Source organism: Crinia signifera, chromosome 19 (assembly GCF_055691185.1).
Source record: "Crinia signifera chromosome 19, ASM5569118v1, whole genome shotgun sequence".
In the NCBI taxonomy this organism is placed as follows: domain Eukaryota; kingdom Metazoa; phylum Chordata; class Amphibia; order Anura; family Myobatrachidae; genus Crinia; species Crinia signifera.
Genome location: NC_139226.1, coordinates 7,933,567 through 7,953,491, shown reverse-complemented (window position 1 = coordinate 7,953,491; position 19,925 = coordinate 7,933,567). Strand labels below are relative to the sequence as shown.

At 47.3% G+C, this 19,925-nt stretch overlaps 1 protein-coding gene across 2 annotated transcripts; it reads right to left on the bottom strand.

The window, feature by feature from the left end:
• Positions 1-7,547: 7,547 nt before the first annotated feature.
• Positions 7,548-18,883, bottom strand: LOC146042048 (chymotrypsin-like elastase family member 2A). 2 transcript variants are annotated; one of them, XM_083161954.1, is made up of 9 exons: positions 18,847-18,883; positions 16,278-16,329; positions 14,526-14,614; positions 13,982-14,079; positions 12,964-13,092; positions 12,341-12,477; positions 10,252-10,397; positions 8,605-8,757; positions 7,548-7,706 (listed from the first exon to the last, which is right to left on the bottom strand). In XM_083161954.1, the coding sequence occupies exons 2-9, from the start codon at positions 16,327-16,329 to the stop codon at positions 7,689-7,691; spliced, it is 822 nt and encodes a 273-aa protein (XP_083018080.1). In that variant the 5' UTR covers positions 18,847-18,883; the 3' UTR covers positions 7,548-7,688. The 2 variants fall into 2 exon arrangements, with proteins under 2 accessions (XP_083018080.1, XP_083018081.1); XM_083161955.1 differs by lacking the exon at positions 18,847-18,883 and having other exon boundaries at positions 16,278-17,407.
• Positions 18,884-19,925: the final 1,042 nt, after the last annotated feature.

Sequence of the window (19,925 nt, the reverse complement as noted above, 5' to 3'; positions counted from 1 at the left end):
CTCAAAGATTGAGCCATGCACGTGTAAGTACACACGGCCGGTACAGTGAGACTGCGAATGGCTCACTAAATCAGTTATGGTTCTTTTACAATGTGATGGACAACCATCGATAGTTTTCCATTCACTTTGACTGAATGGCCCGGCCAATTAGAATGTGTGGGTGGGGTTCCCAGGTGTCAGGGCGGAGCTATGATCCATGTCCCAGCACCTTGAGAAAAAAAAAGAAACAAGTGTTTATGCTGTGCCATCGATGTAGGGAAAAGTATTGAACATCGGCAGTCCCTAATATGCGGGCTGACTGAGTTGATCGCTGTTGTGCGAATTCGCAGATCGAGTGATTGTGGTATGACTGCCCATGTGCAAGGCATAATCGCAACAGAAAATGCGTATGGAGGCTAAACGCAATATGGCCGGAGGTTGACTGACAGGAAGTTGGCATATGGACAGTGACGGCTCCTGCTATAGGGCTGCAGGACTGCAGCCCCTCCAGTCAAAATCACAACACCAGAGACACAGGCAGACAGCACCAAAGCTCCGGTGCTTTCCCCCCACCTTTGGAGCTCTGGTGCTGGCTGGGGGCGATGAAGAGGCGTTAACACATCCAAAGATGAAATGAAAAGAAATGGTGATAATAGGTTAGGAGCAACCTTGATTATTGGGAGATAATCTTTATCACAACAAATGGGAGAGGGTTCTTCAATTGCATACCTGTACTCACGCTCAAGATTGAAAATTGTGCTCATAAAGGTATCTTTTGCAACACTAGGGGATTTCACCACGAGTGGATTCTAAAGTTGCTAGCACAGGCACATCAAGGTTTCTTTTTTAAGACGGGAACCCAGTCTCTTAAGTGCAGTGGATGTCCATAAATTGCACCATACTGTATATAAAAAAAAAGGACAGAAAAAACCTCTTTCAAGAAAAGGGGTGTACAAATTTATTTGCATAAAACAAGGTTTGGGGAACACCGGATGGAAAGAACACGGTACCTGGTGACTGGGGTATTGGCCTTATACCCCAATCATAACCGCATACAGGTGGTGGAATCCCCAACTTCCGGTTTTCCCCTTACTTCTGGGATTGTCCTAATAAGTGCAGGGGTATAAATATGGGCTTGATGTGACTCCTCTCCAAGCCTTGAAAAAGACAGCCTTGCTGTACTTCATTTTGGGGAATCCACCACCTGTATGCGGTTACGATTGGGGTATAAGGCCAATACCCCAGTCACCAGGTACCGTGTTCTTTCCATCCGGTGTTCCCCAAACCTTGTTTTATGCAAATACATTTGTACACCCCTTTTCTTGAAAGAGGTTTTTTCTGTCCTTTTTTTTTTTATATACAGTATGGTGCAATTTATGGACATCCACTGCACTTAAGAGACTGGGTTCCCTTCTTAAAAAAAGAAACCTTGATGCGCCTGTGCTAGCAACTCATATTTGTGAGTACGGTACGCATCCAGCATTTTAGAATCCACTCGTGGTGAAATCCCCTAGTGTTGCAAAAGATACCTTTATGAGCACAATTTTCAATCTTGAGCGTGAGTACAGGTATGCAATTGAAGAACCCTCTCCCGATTGTTGTGATAAAGATTATCTCCCAATAATCAAGGTTGCTCCTAACCTATTATCACCATTTCTTTTCATTTCATCTTTGGATGTGTTAACACCTCTTCATCGCCCCTGGTCCCTTTCTCTACAAACTGCATCCACGCGGGGTTGAGTGGTGACCCCTTCTTTCGGACCGGCAGAAGAAGAGTGACTGCGCCTTGGGACTGATAACTTTTGTTCGTTTTTGTATCTCTGGTGCTGGCTGGCTGTGTCTCTGACATGCTGGTAACCTCCTATCACCAGGCTCCATGAAGCAGCAGGACAGACACAGCAACAACCCAACCCTGTGGGGAGGAGATCAGCATGTAGTAGATTCCTACTATTGGAAGCTGCAACTGCTCATCATACACAGAGCTGGAAACTCCTCCCCCTCTTGGGCTGCCAGTACATGGAGCAATGACAGTAATAACTTCCAACAGGAAGCCATTCTGTGCAAATCTCCAGAGCTACAGTGCTTCTATGGGCTGCTGTCTGTGCAGCCCAGAAGCGATTCCTCTGCAGTGAGCATGCCCAGACTTCAGTGAGTCACTCAGTGAGATGCAGCTGAAGGAAGGTATGCAGTGCACCAGAGAGGTGTATGGAAGTTTATTTTATTTTAATAATATTTGTGTGTAGATCTTTATTAAGAGTATCATTTTGTGTACTTTAATTAATATTAAAGTTATTAAAAGTGTGTATTTTGCTCTGTACCTGTGCATACCTCCCAACTTTTGAAGTTGGGAGGTCGGGACGTTCGCGCAGCGAAGCCGCGCGCGCTCCCGAAAAGGGGGCGCGGCCTCAAGAAAAGGGGGCATGGCCTCACGGGGTGACGCGAACTCCGGCCACGCCCCCGTTTTCGCCGCTCGTCGGCGCTGAATAGACGCTGTGCGCATGCGCACAGCGTCTATTCTCGGCAAGCTGGGGGGCTCCCAACTGTCCCCCCCACCGCGGGACAATGGCGGCCCCGGGCGGGACGCGGGAACGTCCCCGAATATCGGGACGTTCCCGCAGAAAGCGTGACAGTTGGGAGGTATGCCTGTGTTTGTGTGCATATGAGTACATCATGTATTTACAGTAAATGCAACACTACACTGGTAAAGAGCAAATAAAACTAATAACCTGCAAATAATTAATGACTGTTTGCAATGAGCAGTACCCAGGAAATTGCAGCCCCCCCTCAAGTCTAAAGGCAGGAGCCGCCACTGCATATGGAGGTGGTAAACACCAGTTTTCTGGGAGTGTCTTGAAAAAGGTAGGAGTGCCCAGGCGTTTTTAGCGTGGCGGGGGACTTGACCACCTTTCCGGGGCCAGGAGAGGGACCCGATACTTTATATGTGGTATCATGGTTTTCCAGGTTACAACCCTGGGGGCAAAAACAGCAGGCTTGCCTTGGAAACCAGGAAGAAGAGACAGGAGCCTTACCATGAGGTGGGAGGATGTGAGCTTAGAAAGTGCAGCACTGGTTCTGTTATGTTTGTGCAATTATTATGGTATGTTTAACCTTTTCCTGAGAAAATATAGACCATCTATAGAGTTAGATATTAATACTGGATTCCATTGAGTATATAAACAGCCCAATGGTTACATTAATGTCCATGGTCAGTACTAGGTTCTTCTACCGCTCCCCCGGATTCCGCACTTGTTATGTAATGTGTGAGTGGGAGATTGTGGATGGCATTTGGAAATTTCTCCTCTAGAATTCCTGCGTTTGCTACTGTGATATTACCAGTGGCGGTTTTTACCTATGGACTGCCCCCTGGTAAAATCAGCCACTGTAAGTGAAGCCAAATGCAGTCTGTGAAACTGGACTGGCTTCACTGTGACTGGTAGTGACTTCCTATTGGAAGTCTGACCTGCACGTCACCAAAGGCAGTCCCATTGGGAGGTGTTCTATCCCTCCAGAGCTGCCTCTTTGGCTTCTAAGGACTGCAGCTGAAGCAGCCCATAGAACCTGGGGTATACGCACAGGTAGTACGTACCTTCTTAGATGGACAAAACCATGTGCACTGCAGGTGGGGCAGATGTAACTTGTGCAGAGAGAATTAGATTTGGGTGGGGTTTTACTTCAAAGTGAGATCTATACTGCAGTGTAAAAATAAAGCAGCCAGTATTTACCCTGCACAGAAACAAAATAACTCACCCAAATCTAATTCTCTCTGCACATGGTTTTGTTCATCTAAGTAGTGTTCATGCAGGGCCGCCATCAGGGGAGGACTGTGGGGTCTGGAGTCTCAGGAGTCCGTGTGCGCATGCACAGAGCGCCGGAGCCTGCCGCAGGGGAAGGTTGGCAGTGATCCGTGACGGATCCCTCACACAGCGCTGTGGTAAGAAGCCCATAGGCTTCTGCAGAGAAACGCCAGCTTCTTCTGGCGATTCCCTCAGCAACGCTGACACTGCGGATGGGGGTTAGAGAATATAGAAATGCGGTAAAAACTCAGATAAGGAGTTTTTTACCGCATTTCTGGGTAGGAGCATCCCGACCTGTGTATGTGTAAGTGGCATGGGGGTATTATATGTGTAAGCACACTGAAGGGGGAATAATGCATGTTAGCTGCAATTCAAGGGGGATTGTGCTTGTAAGCGGCACTATAGGGGGCATTATGTGTGTAAGCGGCACTACAGGGGCATTTTGCATGAAAGTGGCACCTCAAGGGCCACTATGCATGTAAGTGGCACTAAAATGCCATTGGAGGTGCAAAATTTATAATTACGCTACTGCGTGTATATCGTTACCCGGAAGTGCCGGGAACACTGGCGCCACCATGAAAAAATGCATCTTTTGCCATGAAACCCCTGGAAGCGGGTAATTAGAAGCCTTAGTGTTGGGCATAATAAGTAACGGGTGTTGGGTGTGTTATAATGTGTACTGCGCATAACGGTATGTGTTATAACGTGTACAGGGCATTAAGGTGTGTGGTATAATGTGTAGAGTTCATTACACTGTGTGGTGTAACGTGTAGTGGGCATTATGGTGTATGGTATAATGTGTAATGGTCATCACGGGGTGTGGCACAATGTGTAATGGCATTACAGTGTGTGGCACAATGTGTAATGGGCATTGCGGTTTGTAGTATAATGTGTAATAGGTGTGTGTGTGTGTGTGTGGTATTATGGGCATTACGGTGTGTGGCATAATGTGTAATGGTCATTGCAGTTTGTAGTGTAATAGCTGTGTGTGGTATGGGCATTACGGTGTGTGGCATAATGTGTAGTGGGCATTACGGTGTGTGGTATAATGTGTAATGGGGATCACGGTATGTGGCATAATATGTAATGGGAATTACCTGGGCCTAATATGTAATGGACACGCCTTTTCCATGCTAGGCCACACTCCTTGCAATTAGGCCCCACCCATTGTTGATTTGTTGACACCCACATGAGGCCATTACATGAAATTTTCCAGGGCCACTTTCTGGTCCCAATCCACCCCTGGCGGTGTGCATTGCCACCAGGCAGCCTTTGAAACAGCCAGCCTGACCCAAAGAGATGCACATGCAGACAGGACATCCCTGCAGGTTCCGCTTACATTTCCGTCTCATAGCTTGATGTGACACGCATCCTGAACGCTACCTTGCGTTCCAGCCAGCCGGAAATATGCACCACTATCAGGCTGTAATCTAACAAAACCGGATATGACGTGCGCACCGAAGTCGGGCGTAGCGTCACTTCCGACCCAGCCAAGTATCCATGACAACTAGACTAGAAAGCTATAGGACCGGATGTGACGTGCGCACCGACTAAAGCCGGGCGTAACGTCACTTCCGGCTTTGCGATCTAAACAAATATCACGTTTTCTGCAGCTATATGATATGTTTTATTAATTGGGCCACCATCCTGAGTACTAGCTACCTTTCTAAAATAACCACATTAAGGTTACATCAATAGCGGATGCCCTAATATTAGGTCTTTCCAAACGAATAGCACTGAACCGGAAGTGATTACACCAGTGACGATTGAGCACTGACCCGGAAGTGCTTCATATGTTTCTTGCTTTATAAACATTTTTTCCACTTATATTCAAATCAAAACAGTTATTAAATCACTGATATATAATTATGTATAATGCCTTTTGTCTCCGAGTAACTCTATCTAATGTTTTATGTATTTTATGTACCTTGAACCAATGTGGTATGCAAATTAACACATGGGAAGCCAGGTATAAAAATGGCCCCCATTGACCCAAACAGACACCTTGACAAAGCAGTCTGAGAACTGCGAAACGCGTTGGTGTCACCCTTTTGCCTGGACCCTTATCACCCCAAGGACTCCCACCTACACCAAGGATTGCTCCACCTGCCAAAAATTTCTGATCCAAAGCCCATCAGTTGGAGAGTCTCAAGCCAAGATTCCTTGTTTGGATACCTGACCATCTCCATCAGCGGGACTCCCGATCAGGCTAATTCTCAATCTTGCCATCGGTTGTAGTCCAAAAACATCTTCGCTTCAGGATACCATCAAGTGGCCGTAAAGGACTCCCTCCAAATCCTCCAGATCAGAGCAGGTCATATTACCATACAGTATTGGTGATTATAACATTGGGTCCATTCTTTTCATACAAATTGTCAATTATTTTGCACCATTCGGTTCATTTTAAATGTCTTTTATTATTGTTTTTATTGTGTGAATAAATTTGTTACATTGTAATATCAGCGCTGCTTCACTTTTAATTTAAACTACTTTTTCTGTCTGGGAGCTGACTACTACCTTAAGCAGCTGCTGTATTTGATTAAACTACCCCTGGTAAGCACTCCACACCAACCTCGGTTGGCCCCCCATTTTTTCTCCGTCTCATAGCAGACCTTCTGTGATTTGCGTTCCGATGCGGAACACAATCCGGAAGCTGTCAGCTGCTATGGCTAGTGGGCACTTCCTGGTGCCTGTCACTATGGGAGCAGAGTTGAAGTAGCGGTGCACTGCTATGGCAAATCACAGAAGCTCTGTTACAGGACGGCAATGTGAATGCATGCTGCCCCTATGCTCGCAATGCAGTTTAACCCTGTATGTGTGCTGGAGCAGTGCATTGTAAACCCGTGGAACAGTCCAATGTCACTCTGTATGTTTGTATGTGCTGGAGCAGTTCAGTGTAACCCTTTGTGCACTAGAGCAGTGCAGTGTAACCCTGTGTGTGCTGAAGCATGTGTGTAAAGGGCACTAGTATTGTGGGTATTATGTGTATAAGGATCACTACCCCAGCAGCTGGACCTCACCTTCTAGGTCTGTCCCATGCCCATCAAGATGGGAGCAGCGGGGGAATAGACGTCTAGGATTCATCTGTGCATGCATTGAGCAGCACCCACCTATGCTCCCTGGGAGAGGGGGGCCCTGCTAAATTTGTCAGTCCCGGGCCCCACAATTTCTGATGGCAGATCTGTGTGCATGTCCCATTCCCAGTGCCTGTCATCATTGTACAGGTGCTAGGATCACAGCGGCGTCAGGGACCAGCCGGGAGGAGCAGCAGGGGTGGGGACTGGCCCGGGAGGAGCAGCAGGGGCTGGGACTGGCCGGGAGGAGCAGCAGGGGCTGGGACTGGCCGAGAGGAGCAGCAGGGGCTGGGACTGGCCGGGAGGAGCAGCAGAGGCCCCCTCCTACTATAAGGTAGGAGTCACCACTGCATATCACCATAGACCAGTAACGTTGAAGCCTTTTATTGTTATAAACAGATATAGGGTCGATGGGAATGGCACTGACCGGGAAGAGACGTCTGTAATGCTGGTGGCGGTGGTCTGCAGGTAACCGGGGGTTGTGGGGGGTGGGGGGTGCATGGCCACACCTCCCATGGTAAGGCCACACCCCCTGAAAAGTACCGGGCCCAGATAGGCTCTCTACTGCCCTGGGTATGCCATTAAATCAAAGTACATTGCACGCCCTGTGCACCCGCGGCCGGCCTGGCATAGAGAATAGCGCATAACTTGATATAGAGTCACCTTAAATAACTTTACCGAGTATCGATGTGTCCAGTAAATAAACAATCATAGTTTTATTATTACAGAAATAGGAAACAATGGGAATTACCAATCCTCCGTCTGCAAATAAAGAAGCACAATTTATACAATGATGGGAAAACATCGGGGAAACATTGCGAATTTCCTATCCGACGGTTCTCTAGTTGGATGCGATGGTCTGAAAGATAAAAACATCATCGGTTTCATTATCTCTTATTGTGCTGTTCTAGGATCTGTTCTGGATCCTGCACCAGATCACAGGCCTAAGTAACAGTCTTCAGCCAATGAGTGGTACAGTACGGGTCATTAGGGGACAGTGTCTAGGTCAACAGTCAAAAGGTCAATAATTATTGGTTGACAGTTAAATGGTCAACACAAGCAAAAGGAGGACATGACAATTCGTTTTGCCCACTGCAATGGTAAAGCAGGAACGAGTTGTTTTTTTTTAGTCATGAAAAACTCATGTTGACCTTTTTGCTTGTGTCAAACTGTTGACCATGTCAACCTAACGCATTTCAACCTTTTGTCTGTCGACCAATAGTGGTCGACCTTTAGACTGTCAACTTAATGATCCCATACCGTACAGTATAACCCTTCCACTTCATTGAGTAGACTTGGGACCTTATCCAGTGCATGTGCTTGGTGCTGGCGTACGATGCGAGCAGAATGTTCGCCAGGTACACGCACCTAACCTTGCGGCCGCTGGGCGGGGGCTGCGTGGGGTGGAGGGGCGACCCATTAGCATATGGGAATGCCCAGCGTTACATGGGCATGGTGAGAACGCTGGTGTTTTCCTGCTAATGCCACCGTGATAGTTGTCTGGACCCCATCTTCTGAATCTCATGGGTCACTGTGCCGGCTGACGGGTTCTCAGGTGATCCAATGCTGGGTCCAGCACAGGATCACGCATACACGCACGATGGGTCTGCTTACATCAGATGCCTCCTGCTGCATTACCGTATCTGTGCATCACTGCCACTTCCAAGTAAGCCGCAGCGACGCCCTTTCTGTCAGCGCCTGAATCATGCCCCCTGTATCTAGGCTCCGGTCCCCACTGAGCGGTGGCAGGCCCTTACCGTGCTGATCCAGCTGTTGTACTCCGAGACACGAGTGAAGACAGAAGGCTTCTTGTAGTAGTTACATCCAAGGGACGATCCGAAGCTGACCACACCATGGACCTCCCATGCACCTTGTTCATTCACGCAGTTTAGGGGTCCACCGGAGTCTCCCTGTCGCACACAAGTGAAAGCACAAGTGAAACCAATGAAAAATCGTATTTACCAAGCATTGGAAGATGTCGGGCTAGATGAAGTAGGGTGCGAGGACAGACCTGCGCCTGCTCGCTGCAAGTCCAGTGCCAGATTGTATCGCACCTCGCTCTATGGAACAGCCTGTGAGTGGGGGAGTTAGAGACTGGTCCATGCGAGTTGTAGTACAAGGTGCGAGTTTGTCAGAAGCCTGAACAGATCAGCAAGATCCCTGCAGGTTTCTCTGCAGGTTAAAAGTTAGTAAAGGGTTAAAAATCGGGGGAAAAGCAGAACTAACCCTGAGCTCTTTGGGCCTGCCCTGGTTCAAAAATGCAGGGAACAAATGCACAGGGTCTCCTGCATTTTTAGGACCAGCACTGGACTCCCTTAGCAGGGAGGTAATGCTACAGCCAATGGACACACATGATATATAAGGTAACGGTCCGCACCGATGCTGCCCGTTTATTCCTGTGGCCAAACCCGGGATCCGGGGAATCCCGGAAATTGGAGAATTTTTGGTAGCTATATGTTAGTTGGGCGCCCACTATAGTTAGTACGCTCATACCCCCACTATCCATGTCGGCATGGAGTTGATTTTCTATAGTGTGGCGAGCGCAGCGAGTCACCGAGCCCGAAGCGTGGCGAGCGCAGCGAACCCCGCGAGGGGACGTGGAAAACTAAGCAAATAGCTTAGTGGGCGCCCAACTTATAAGTACCGAATTTTTCAATTCCAGGATTGAAAAAAACCCTACAGGTTTGTCAATCCTACCCGGCACCCTTAGGTGGTGGGTCCCAAATTTATAGCATTTCAGTAAAAGTAAGATACAGAAAGACTACAGGTCCCAGCAAGCCCCCTATTCACACCAGTACTTAGAGAACTGCAAGTGCCAGCATGGGGGCATAAAGGGGCCGCTGGTACAATATTTAGCTAACATTTCCTCTTTATTGGGGGATACCAGCTTCCCCAGGATTTACCAGCCTGGGCTGAATGCTTAGATCAGGGGACCCCCTCAATGTGTCCCTTGGCTGTGGCATTACCCGGAATGGAGCAGCTCTACTGTGAAGCCTACAGGTGGGGTTCTGTGAGGGGAGGGGCAAGGCACCACTTTATTGGAGGAGGCTTCCACAATTTAGTTTTTGCGGGGCTGCTCAAAATAGAGGCGGTTATTCTCTGCTTGCTGTGGCCGCTCCCACCGGGACATGCACATGTGCAGAAATGTGCATGCGAATTTAGGAAACTTGCAGCGGTGCGCATCAACCTGAATTATGTCCTTATTCCGGCCCTGGCGATGGGGTTATTGCATCTGCCCATTCATCCATTATATTTAACTAAAAATAAAGTGGTTTCCACCACTGCTATGTGCCACCTAGTGCGTGGGAGAATATTTGGCAACTGGTTAAATAAAAAAATATACATATATCTAAAAGTGGTATTAATGGAAAGAACAGGCTATGTCCTGGTATGGCAGCACATACATTACAGCTGGACACGACGCCATCTCCACCGGCGCAGATCATGTTGGTTTTCACAGTATTTCCCCACCAGTCAGACAGAGAACATGTTGCGTAGTCCACCACCAGGAGAAGACCTTGTTGCAGCGCATCGGGTGCGGGTCCACCAGCTACAAAGTGAGTCAGATACACAATTACACGTATACCCATCACTATATCACTATACCCCGCACTACATCCCTGACCCCTGTATACCCTACACTACATCCCTGACCCCTCTATACCCTACACTACACCACTGACCCCTCTATACCTTACACTACATCACTGACCCCTGTATACCCTGCACTACATCACTGACCCCTCTATACCCTACACTACACCACTGACCCCTCTATACCCTGCACTACATCACTGACCCCTGTATACCCTGCACTACATCACTGACCCCTGTATACCCTGCACTACATCACTGACCCCTCTATACCCACCACTACATCACTTACCCCTCTATACCCTACACTACATTACTGACCCCTCTATACCCTACACTACATCACTTACCCCTCTATACCCTACACTACATCACTTACCCGTCTATACCCTGCACTACACCACTGACTCCTCTATACCCTACACTACATTACTGACCCCTCCAGGGCCGGCGCCACCACTAGGCAAATCAAGGCATTTGCCTAGGGCGCCAGCCACTGGAGGGCGGCACTTTGCCCCTCGCCTCTCGCATGGAGGCTGCAGGGGTGTCCGTGCCAGGTACCTGCAGCACTGTGTGATCTGGCGGCGGGGTCCCTGCAGTGATGCGCGCTATCCGGCAGCCAGGCGGCGCGGGAAGCGCTGCTGGGTTTGAAAACATTCCGCATGCTGATTGGCTGAGATTCAGCCAATTAGCGTGCGGCGAGTTTTCAAACCCATCAGCGCTTCCCGCGCCGCCTGGCTGCCGGATTGCGCGCATCACTGCAGGGACCCCGCCGCCAGATCACACAGCGCCACAGGTATACACCCCCCCCGATAGGCACCGGGGCGCCCCACCCCCCCTTGCCTGGGGCGCTCCGATGCCTTGCACCAGCCCTGGACCCCTCTATACCATACACTACACCACTGACACCTCTATACCCTACATACCCTCCACTACATCCCTGACCCCTCTATACCCTACACTACATCACTGACCCCTCTATATTCTACACTACATCACTGACCCCTGTATACCCTACACTACACCACTGACACCTCTATACCCTACATACCCTCCACTACATCCCTGACCCCTCTATACCCTACACTACATCACTGACCCCTCTATACCCTACACTACATCACTGACCCCTGTATACCCTACACTACACCACTGACACCTCTATACCCTACATACCCTCCACTACATCCCTGACCCCTCTATACCCTACACTACATCACTGACCCCTCTATACCCTACACTACATCACTGACCCCTGTATACCCTACACTACACCACTGACACCTCTATACCCTACATACCCTCCACTACATCCCTGACCCCTCTATACCCTACACTACATCACTGACCCCTCTATACCCTACACTGTATTACTGACCCCTCTATACCCTACACTACATCACTGACCCCTCTATAGACCCCTCTATACCCTACACTACATCACTGACCCCTCTAGACACGTCAAATGATGTATTCAGGAACTTCAAACACGCGAGTGTCATGAGTTGAAGAAAGCCAACTCCCATAAGCCTGGTACATACCTCCCAACTGTCACGATTTTGGAGGGACAGTCCCGATTTTCGGGTCCTGTCCCGCTGTCCCACCCGCGGCAGGCATTGTCCCGCTGCGGGGGGTGACAGTTGGGAGACCCCCAATCTAGTAGAATAGACGCTGTGCGCATGCGCACAGCGTCTATTCTCGTATGAAAATGAGGTCGCGGCTAATTAGCATAAGCCGCGCCCTCATTTGCATACGCCCCGCCCCCTTTTCGGGCGAGCGTCCCTATTTCAAACAGACAGAAGTTGGGAGGTATGCTGGTAGCCACTCTGGCAACTGACCACCCACTAATCGGACAGAACTGCGCCAGTCTGTCCTGCTGACGTTTACATTTGTACTCACTCTGCACATTTCCCCAGCCTGTAACATAACAGCCCAAATTGTTTGGCAGGATGTCACCGGCAGTGGGCAGGCAGGCTGGCTGGATGAAGTCATTGAATTCCAGGGGCTCGGCCAGCTTGATGAGGGAAATATCATTTCTGTCGGATATAAAATTAGAAATTGTGAAAGGCAAGTTAGTGAGTTAGTGCACTGGCAGTGTCCGGGGCTAATAGGATTGCTAATTCATCATGGCGAATAGTCAATCTCCTATTCAGGCTGCCAGCTCTCAGCATGTCATGTGATGCAGGGGTAGGGGCGAATCTGTAGTGCAGGTAGAGCTCAGAGGGGAATTCCAAGGCCTTCCTGCTCACATCATCACATGCTGTCTGATACTTTAAAAGCTACAGAATTAACAATCATTTAAAGCAGCCTGAAAAAGCACTACAAGGGGAATGTTTGGCTGCCTCTTATAGCCTGCCTCGGTGAGTTATATTATTTTTGCATGGCAGATCAGCTTTTACAGTTCTCTGCTTAGTCCTGTTTATTTAAATGGAGAGAGTTTATACATGACATGTCTGGTTTTCTAAGAGTCTTCGAAAGCTATAAACTATGTAGGTAGCAGGCTCAGAAATGTGGACAATTACCCTCTGGCGAGTAAGTTGGAGTTCCACCTTGGGTGGTTAATGAGTTTGATAACGCTGATTGTTCTGGCCTCAGGCTCGTTCTGTCTCAGGTTGTGTCTCCCAGCTTGGATTCTGTACACATTGGAATTACTGTGGTGGGGACAAGAACATACAGTAGTTATAGTCACAGGTCAGACCCCAGGTCTTGTGTCAGTCAGACAAATATATGGCTATGCACTGCAGTTGGAAATGTGTATTTTGAGTTAAGACATGTTTAACGTTTAGGGGGAAATTTACTAAAGGAAATTTGTAAAAAATAGGTGTATTTGTATCCAGAAATACACTTATTTTTGACATTTACTGTCCCGAAAATACGGCAATTCATATTCGTATTGATAGCACATCAATACGAATACGAATTGCCGTATTTTCGGGATAGTAAATGTCAAAAATAAGTGTATTTCTGGATACAAATACACCTATTTTTTTTACAAATTTCCTTTAGTAAATTTCCCCCTTAATCTGAATATAGTGGTTACTGTTGTCATCATCATCGACACACAAAATGTCAACCATGTGGGACGTGCACAGATGTTCACCTGTTACATGTGTAAAGGGCCGGTGGAAGTCTCAGATAAAAAGCTCCATCCGCTCCATTGGTAATCTGACCCTGGGCGTATGACACAATTTGAGTGCCGTCTTCTATACGACACTACACCCTCTCTTGGTTTTCCAACTCCCCATCTATAATCTGTCTAATATGTTGATTCTTTTCCTTACAGACTCAACATCCAATAGCCAACGGATCCCCATAGGCATTAAGATTTGATCTTGTTGTCGCTGCATCCACGTGGACATTCTCCCATCCACGTGGACATTCTCCTATCTACGTGGACATTCTCCCATCCACGTGGACATTCTCCCATCCACGTGGACATTCTCCCATCTACGTGGGCATTCTCCCATCTACGTGGACATTCTGGTGTCATCATTTAGTACCACACAAGTTCTTGTTGCGCACACTTCAGCATATACATACCTGATGCAATGAGCAGCGGTCAGGACCCACAGTGGTGATATCACGGTACCACCGCAAGTGTGGTACCAGTATCCGCCGGATGTGTACTGGAGCGACACCTGTCAGTAAGACACAGTTGTACCCAGTGTAAGTAAATAGTGCAGCTGTGAGGTAACAGTCTGTCCCATAATAACTCTTCAGCTGTGGTTAAAATTTATGCAGAATACAGTTGACCCAAGGGCTTGCGCTCTATCAGAGTACACACATTGGCGGTTATTCTGGTTCACAGGGATCACTGCATATTTCGCAGCATTGCCTGTGGTTTTAGCGCCGCCCGCTGCTCGCCCAGCCAACCACGCTACCCCGCTCGCCGTGTTCCCCGCACAGCTGTGAATGGTGTGGGTGCAAATGGGACGGCGAATTAACGTTTCCCCATGCCCACTCACACCCAGCGTATGCACAGTTGCAGCAATGCGCAATAACAAAACATTGGTCCCCCGTGCAAACATGCGCGGGGGGGCGGATAAATCAGAATCACCCCCATTATTCAGACAAAGACACTTACCTGCCACGGCCAGCTGTTGGGAGCTGCGTCCTCCCCATTCACCACCCTGGATGTCACTGGCTTGTAGGCGGGGACTCCGCACCCATACGCTGTATAGAACCAGTATAGGTGTTATCAGCTACAATTCTGCATGCCGTATAGGAGTCTATGTACTATGCCGTGGAGAAAGAAAGTAGCAGTCAAGCAGCCCCTAACTCTCATTTTTTTTAAATATCGCCTGTAACATGGCAGTTAGGGAGTAGACTGGTACTTTATCTCTCTCCAGATTACCACTTTCCAAAGCTTAGTACATCTCCCCCACAATGAGACGTGACAGGCATATTGCCCCTCTCAATTAGTTAAAAGATGTCCTTAACGTTTCAGCGAGGCGACCTTTACCCCACGAAGCATGAACTCCGGGGACTTCCACGTACAATACTGAGAGGTCTAGTCTGCTGGACAGCTCGGGATAGACATAAGGACATACTTACAAAGGACTAAGGATCAAATAGGGTATGGAGCTACAAACTAGGCACATAAGGGAGGTTATTCTGGTTGGCATGCAAAGCTGGGAAGTTTGCAGCTCTGCGTGTCAGTCAAATGCTGCCCACACTAACGGCCGCCACGGCCATGAAATCCTGGACGTTCCCATGAACACATCCCGCCGCCGCCTGCACTGCTAGGTGTGAACTGGATGGCGAACAAGCAGTTTTCTGCACCCGCTGGCACCAAGCGGCCGCACGCCCTCATAACAGTATATGCGCACCTGCAGTCGCTCACCATCGCTCCCCTGCATAAACATGCATGGGAGCATGGCGATTAGAATAAGGGCCAAGGTGCATATGTCATCTATATATCCATAGATACATTTCTAACTATATGAAGCTTGAGGTCTATGTAGTGTGCAGCCATACATCCAATCCCGTGCAGCCACACACTGCATACATCTGCTCAGCTACATAGAGAGCTTCAAATAATTTGAGTTCCCCAACTGTCTATGTAGAGTCAGATAGCTCAGCGAATAGTGTCTGACTGCAATGCCACAGATGATGGGTTCGACTCCCGAGTATGTCAGCATCTTGAAATGTAGTTCAGGGATGTTGCATAGATATTTGCAATGGAAGGGGGGAAGGAAGCCAGAGATTCCGGACTAACAGATAATTAACAAATAATGCTAACAGCGCCCCCTACCCTGCTGCATATTTGTGCCCTATTTTTGCTGATAGCATGCCACAAATTTCCCACGGGCTGCTAGTAAAACAGATGCATCATACTTCAACCATATTCAATAAAATGCTTGTAATACTAATACAGAGCCCACATACAGTAGGTGTAACCCAAGGGCATAACTACCATAGGTGCTATGGGGCCCAGAGCTGAAGGGGGTCCATCTTTACAGTCTAAGTTATACGGGATATATATATTTATTACCATCAGTTGCTAAATAGGGGGCCCTTACTAACCTTTGCTATAGGGCCTACGAAAGTCTAGTTACACCCCTGGTGTAAACTACAAAGTGTAGTACATACCACCAACAGCCAACAGCAGCAGCGCAAGTAGAGAAGCCATGTCAGTATAATACAGGCTACACACCTAGGGGGGTATTTATCCTAAATATCCCCATGCACGCTCCCCGTTGGAAAGCTAAATATAAGTCTTATCTAGGACAGAAAACATGTTTGTATTTTCTCACCATCAGAAGCTACTACTATACTTCCCTGTATCACCGACTGTTACCGAAATAGACACGGCAAATATATGCATTGCACTAACCTTGTTGGTGTTTGAGCAATACTCCGCCCAGGTTACACATTTTAGTTTCCATCTGGCAAGAAACGGAGAAGGATTGAACATGGATAGACACACACTAGACGATATTGGTCACAATATCGCTCAGAAAAGGCTTTCTGAGCGATATTGTGAATATTGTCCAGTGTGTACGCTGTGCGTCATTAACGAGGCGCGCCACCGTGCCTCATTAATGACCCCCTCCCTCGTCCAAGCATGTTCGGACGATGGAGGACATCGTCAACATCGGCCATGTTGCTGCATGACTGTCAAACTCCCGCCACGGTGCCCCCCTTGTGTGCCGCATTGGCAAATGTGCATGCATTTGCCGATGCCAGTCCACCCGCCGCCAATATCGGCGACGGCAGGGTCAGCGTAGTGTGTACGGCCCCTAAGAAAGGTTCATTCTTACCACCAGCTTAGTGGGCAATTTACTGAGATTAGAAAAAATTAAACATGCTTGGGATAGGCATATCATATCCTTACAAAGAAATAAGGATCAAATATGGTTTGAGGTAATATGTTTAAAAAAGGGGCAGAGTAGATGGGCCAAGTGGTTCTTATCTGCCGTCACATTCTATGTTTCTATTTTATTTCACATGGGATGTTGCTATGGGAAACCAATCAGATACTCTCTATTATCTTCTAGAGGATGCACAATAAATAAGAAGTAGATTCTGATATGATATGAAATTATGGTCAAGTAAAAAAGGAAATATACTGTGTACTCTCTAAGATATTATTGTAAACTCCTAGTGGCAGAATTACTGACGTCGTAGAGGGTACCACTATGTGACCAGAGGTTAGCGAGTGTGCTGTAGCCACAACGTAAGAATGGAGGGAATGAGGAGTCCATGAAAATTGGAGTAATCTGCTCCCACCATGGCTCTCTGCTGGTCATACGTCAGAGTCGTCTTTGGGTTTTTACGCATCCATGTAAAGTCATTGTGTATTGTTGTGGCTGCTGCCATCTGTCTGTTCCATGCAGGGCCCTCCTCAGGTTCAGTCTCTCCTCTGCTACTGCACAACCAGACTCTTCTCGTCCATGGGGCTTAACTTTCCTGCCCGGAGTGGTTATATTCATAATCACTCATGGTGGGTGGGTCTATGGACTTGGAATTGTGAAGGATCAATGTACCACATTGATCCTTCACAATTCCAAGTCCATACAAAAGCAGACAAAAGTCCAAGCCATCATTAATTTAGATTAATTATTTCCTACGGACATCATGCTCCACATCCTACCGGGGAGGAGGTCTCACAATCAGCTCTCCCATTTCTGACAACCAGGAGGTCTCTTCTTCTGAGACGGATACTTCTTCTTACTCTTCATCCTCCAACTCTTCTGGGAAATTCTTGTTCTCAGGGGGTAGAGGTGTCCACCACCCAACAGTAGCCTCCACTGAGGCTGTCCAGAAAGGCAGCTTTTCTAATGTGCAGTGTGGATTATCAGGACCACAAACTGGCCTCTTATTGTCCATTTTGACCACCGTTTTCATGAAATTCAGAATGTGGATGATGTCTTCCATTCCACCTTCGTGGGTAGGTTTAACATTGACAAGACATTTCTTTGGCAACCATCTCTAACAGATGCTCAGGGGTATATTTACTAAAGTGCGGGTTTATATATAAGTGGAGATATCGCCCATCGCAATCACTCAGATTGTCGCTATTATCTTTGAGAAGATTGCTTTCTATGAGCACCTTCTCTACTTCTATAAACCCACAATGTGGCATCGCTCAGAACGCTCTCCCTACACACGTTGGTACATGTAGGGGGCTATAAATGTTAATGTTGTCGGAGATAGGTTTACAGTATTTATTTATTATTTATTACCAGTTTCTTATATAGCGCACACATATTTTGCAGCGCTGTACAGAGGATATTTAAACAGTCACATCAGTCCCTGCCCCAATGTAGCTTACAATCTGTATTCCCTACCACATATACACGCACACACAGATATCGTAGGGTTATTTATTTGTTGGAAGCCAATTAGCCTACCAGAAAGACTATAAACCAAGCGCAGGAAACACAAAATTAATATTGGTCCTTGCTGCTGTCTAGAAGGGATACTCAACCCTTCTAGAAACCAATAAAACCAGTAAGTCAACAAGTAGACAGCGCAAAATGCACACACTTGATACCAATTGGTTAAAAAATCAGTTTACGTTTATTATAACAATTTTCTTTCAAATCATTAAGAAATTTCACCGGCCGGTGGGACCGATACAGTTAAAATAATAATATTAAGGTAGCAGTTACACATGACAGACACTCTAATATAGATAAAGAATTAAATCACATTTGGTCATAGCGCTCTCAGCTTTGTTAAGCATGCATAGGGTTAATTGATTCGTTTTCTGTTCAAACAGAAATGGGTTAGTGTCAGTTTTTTGCCAAGGCGATGTTAATTGACAATTTCTAGCACCGTGCTGATCGCACAGAAAGTGCTTGTTAGCAACTTTACTAATGGTTAGTCATTCAGCCATGCATGTGTGCTGTTATAAATGGCAAAGTTAGTTAAATCATGCAGATAAAAGAGTAATATACTTATGCTCTGCGACTTGTGGGCTGCTTTGTTTGGTTTGTAATCCACTTTGTGGGGAGGGTGACTGCCTCGGCCTTGAGCGGGTTCCCAGCTGGTCTGTATAATTCTTGCAGCTTTATCAAGAACTCCTTCGCTCCGGCTTCCAGGTCTCCACGCAGCGGTATCTCCGATACAAACAAACAGGGACTTTGCAATTTGAAAGAAATTGTTAAAATAAACGTAAACTGATTCTTTAACCAATTGGTATCAAGTGTGTACATTTTGCGCTGTCTACTTGTTGACTTACTGGTTTAATTAGCCTACCAGTATATTTTTGGATTGCGGGAGGAAACTTAAGTGCCTGGAAGAAACCCACGCAAGCACGGGGAGAATATACAAACCCCACACAGTTAGGGCCATGGTGGGAATCAAACCTATGACCTCAGCGCTGTGAGGCAGCAATGCTAACCACTACAACATCCGTAACTCTTTGAAATGTATACCTTTATATTAGAAATATCTTTCAGAAAAATATACTATATAAAGTACAGTTCATCAAAATATTATCATTAAGCAATAACATATATAATTCTCTCATGCCCCGTCCACACAGGCTGAGCGAGCCTCCGTGCTGAGCGATGTAGTGTAGTACAGATTGTTCAGCACTCAGCGATGCACCAGTGATGCTTGCTGAGCGACCTGTCATGGCCAGTGTGGTGAAAGGGTGTACACACGGAGCGATCCGTACTTCATTTCTAAGCGATGGCGTAAGATCACTTAGAAATGGGGCTTTAATCACCCCGTATGTATGCCCCATTACATACAATATCAATTCTGTATGCAAGATACAGCAATAGGTGCATTAACAATGCAGTCTTAGGTGGATATCTTCAGTGTGTGTCCAAATGTTTGACAGAAGCAAGACTACAGTGGAATAAAAAGCCCGGACAGTCTGTTCTTAAGAACATTTTTTAGGTATACTGTCTACACCTAACCCCAGTGGGGCCGGAGAGCCCGGCGCATGGGGTTAATGGCGGCCACAGCACTGAATGGTATAACCCTCCGTGCTGCTGTGCCATTTTGGACAAGTGCACTTGAAATG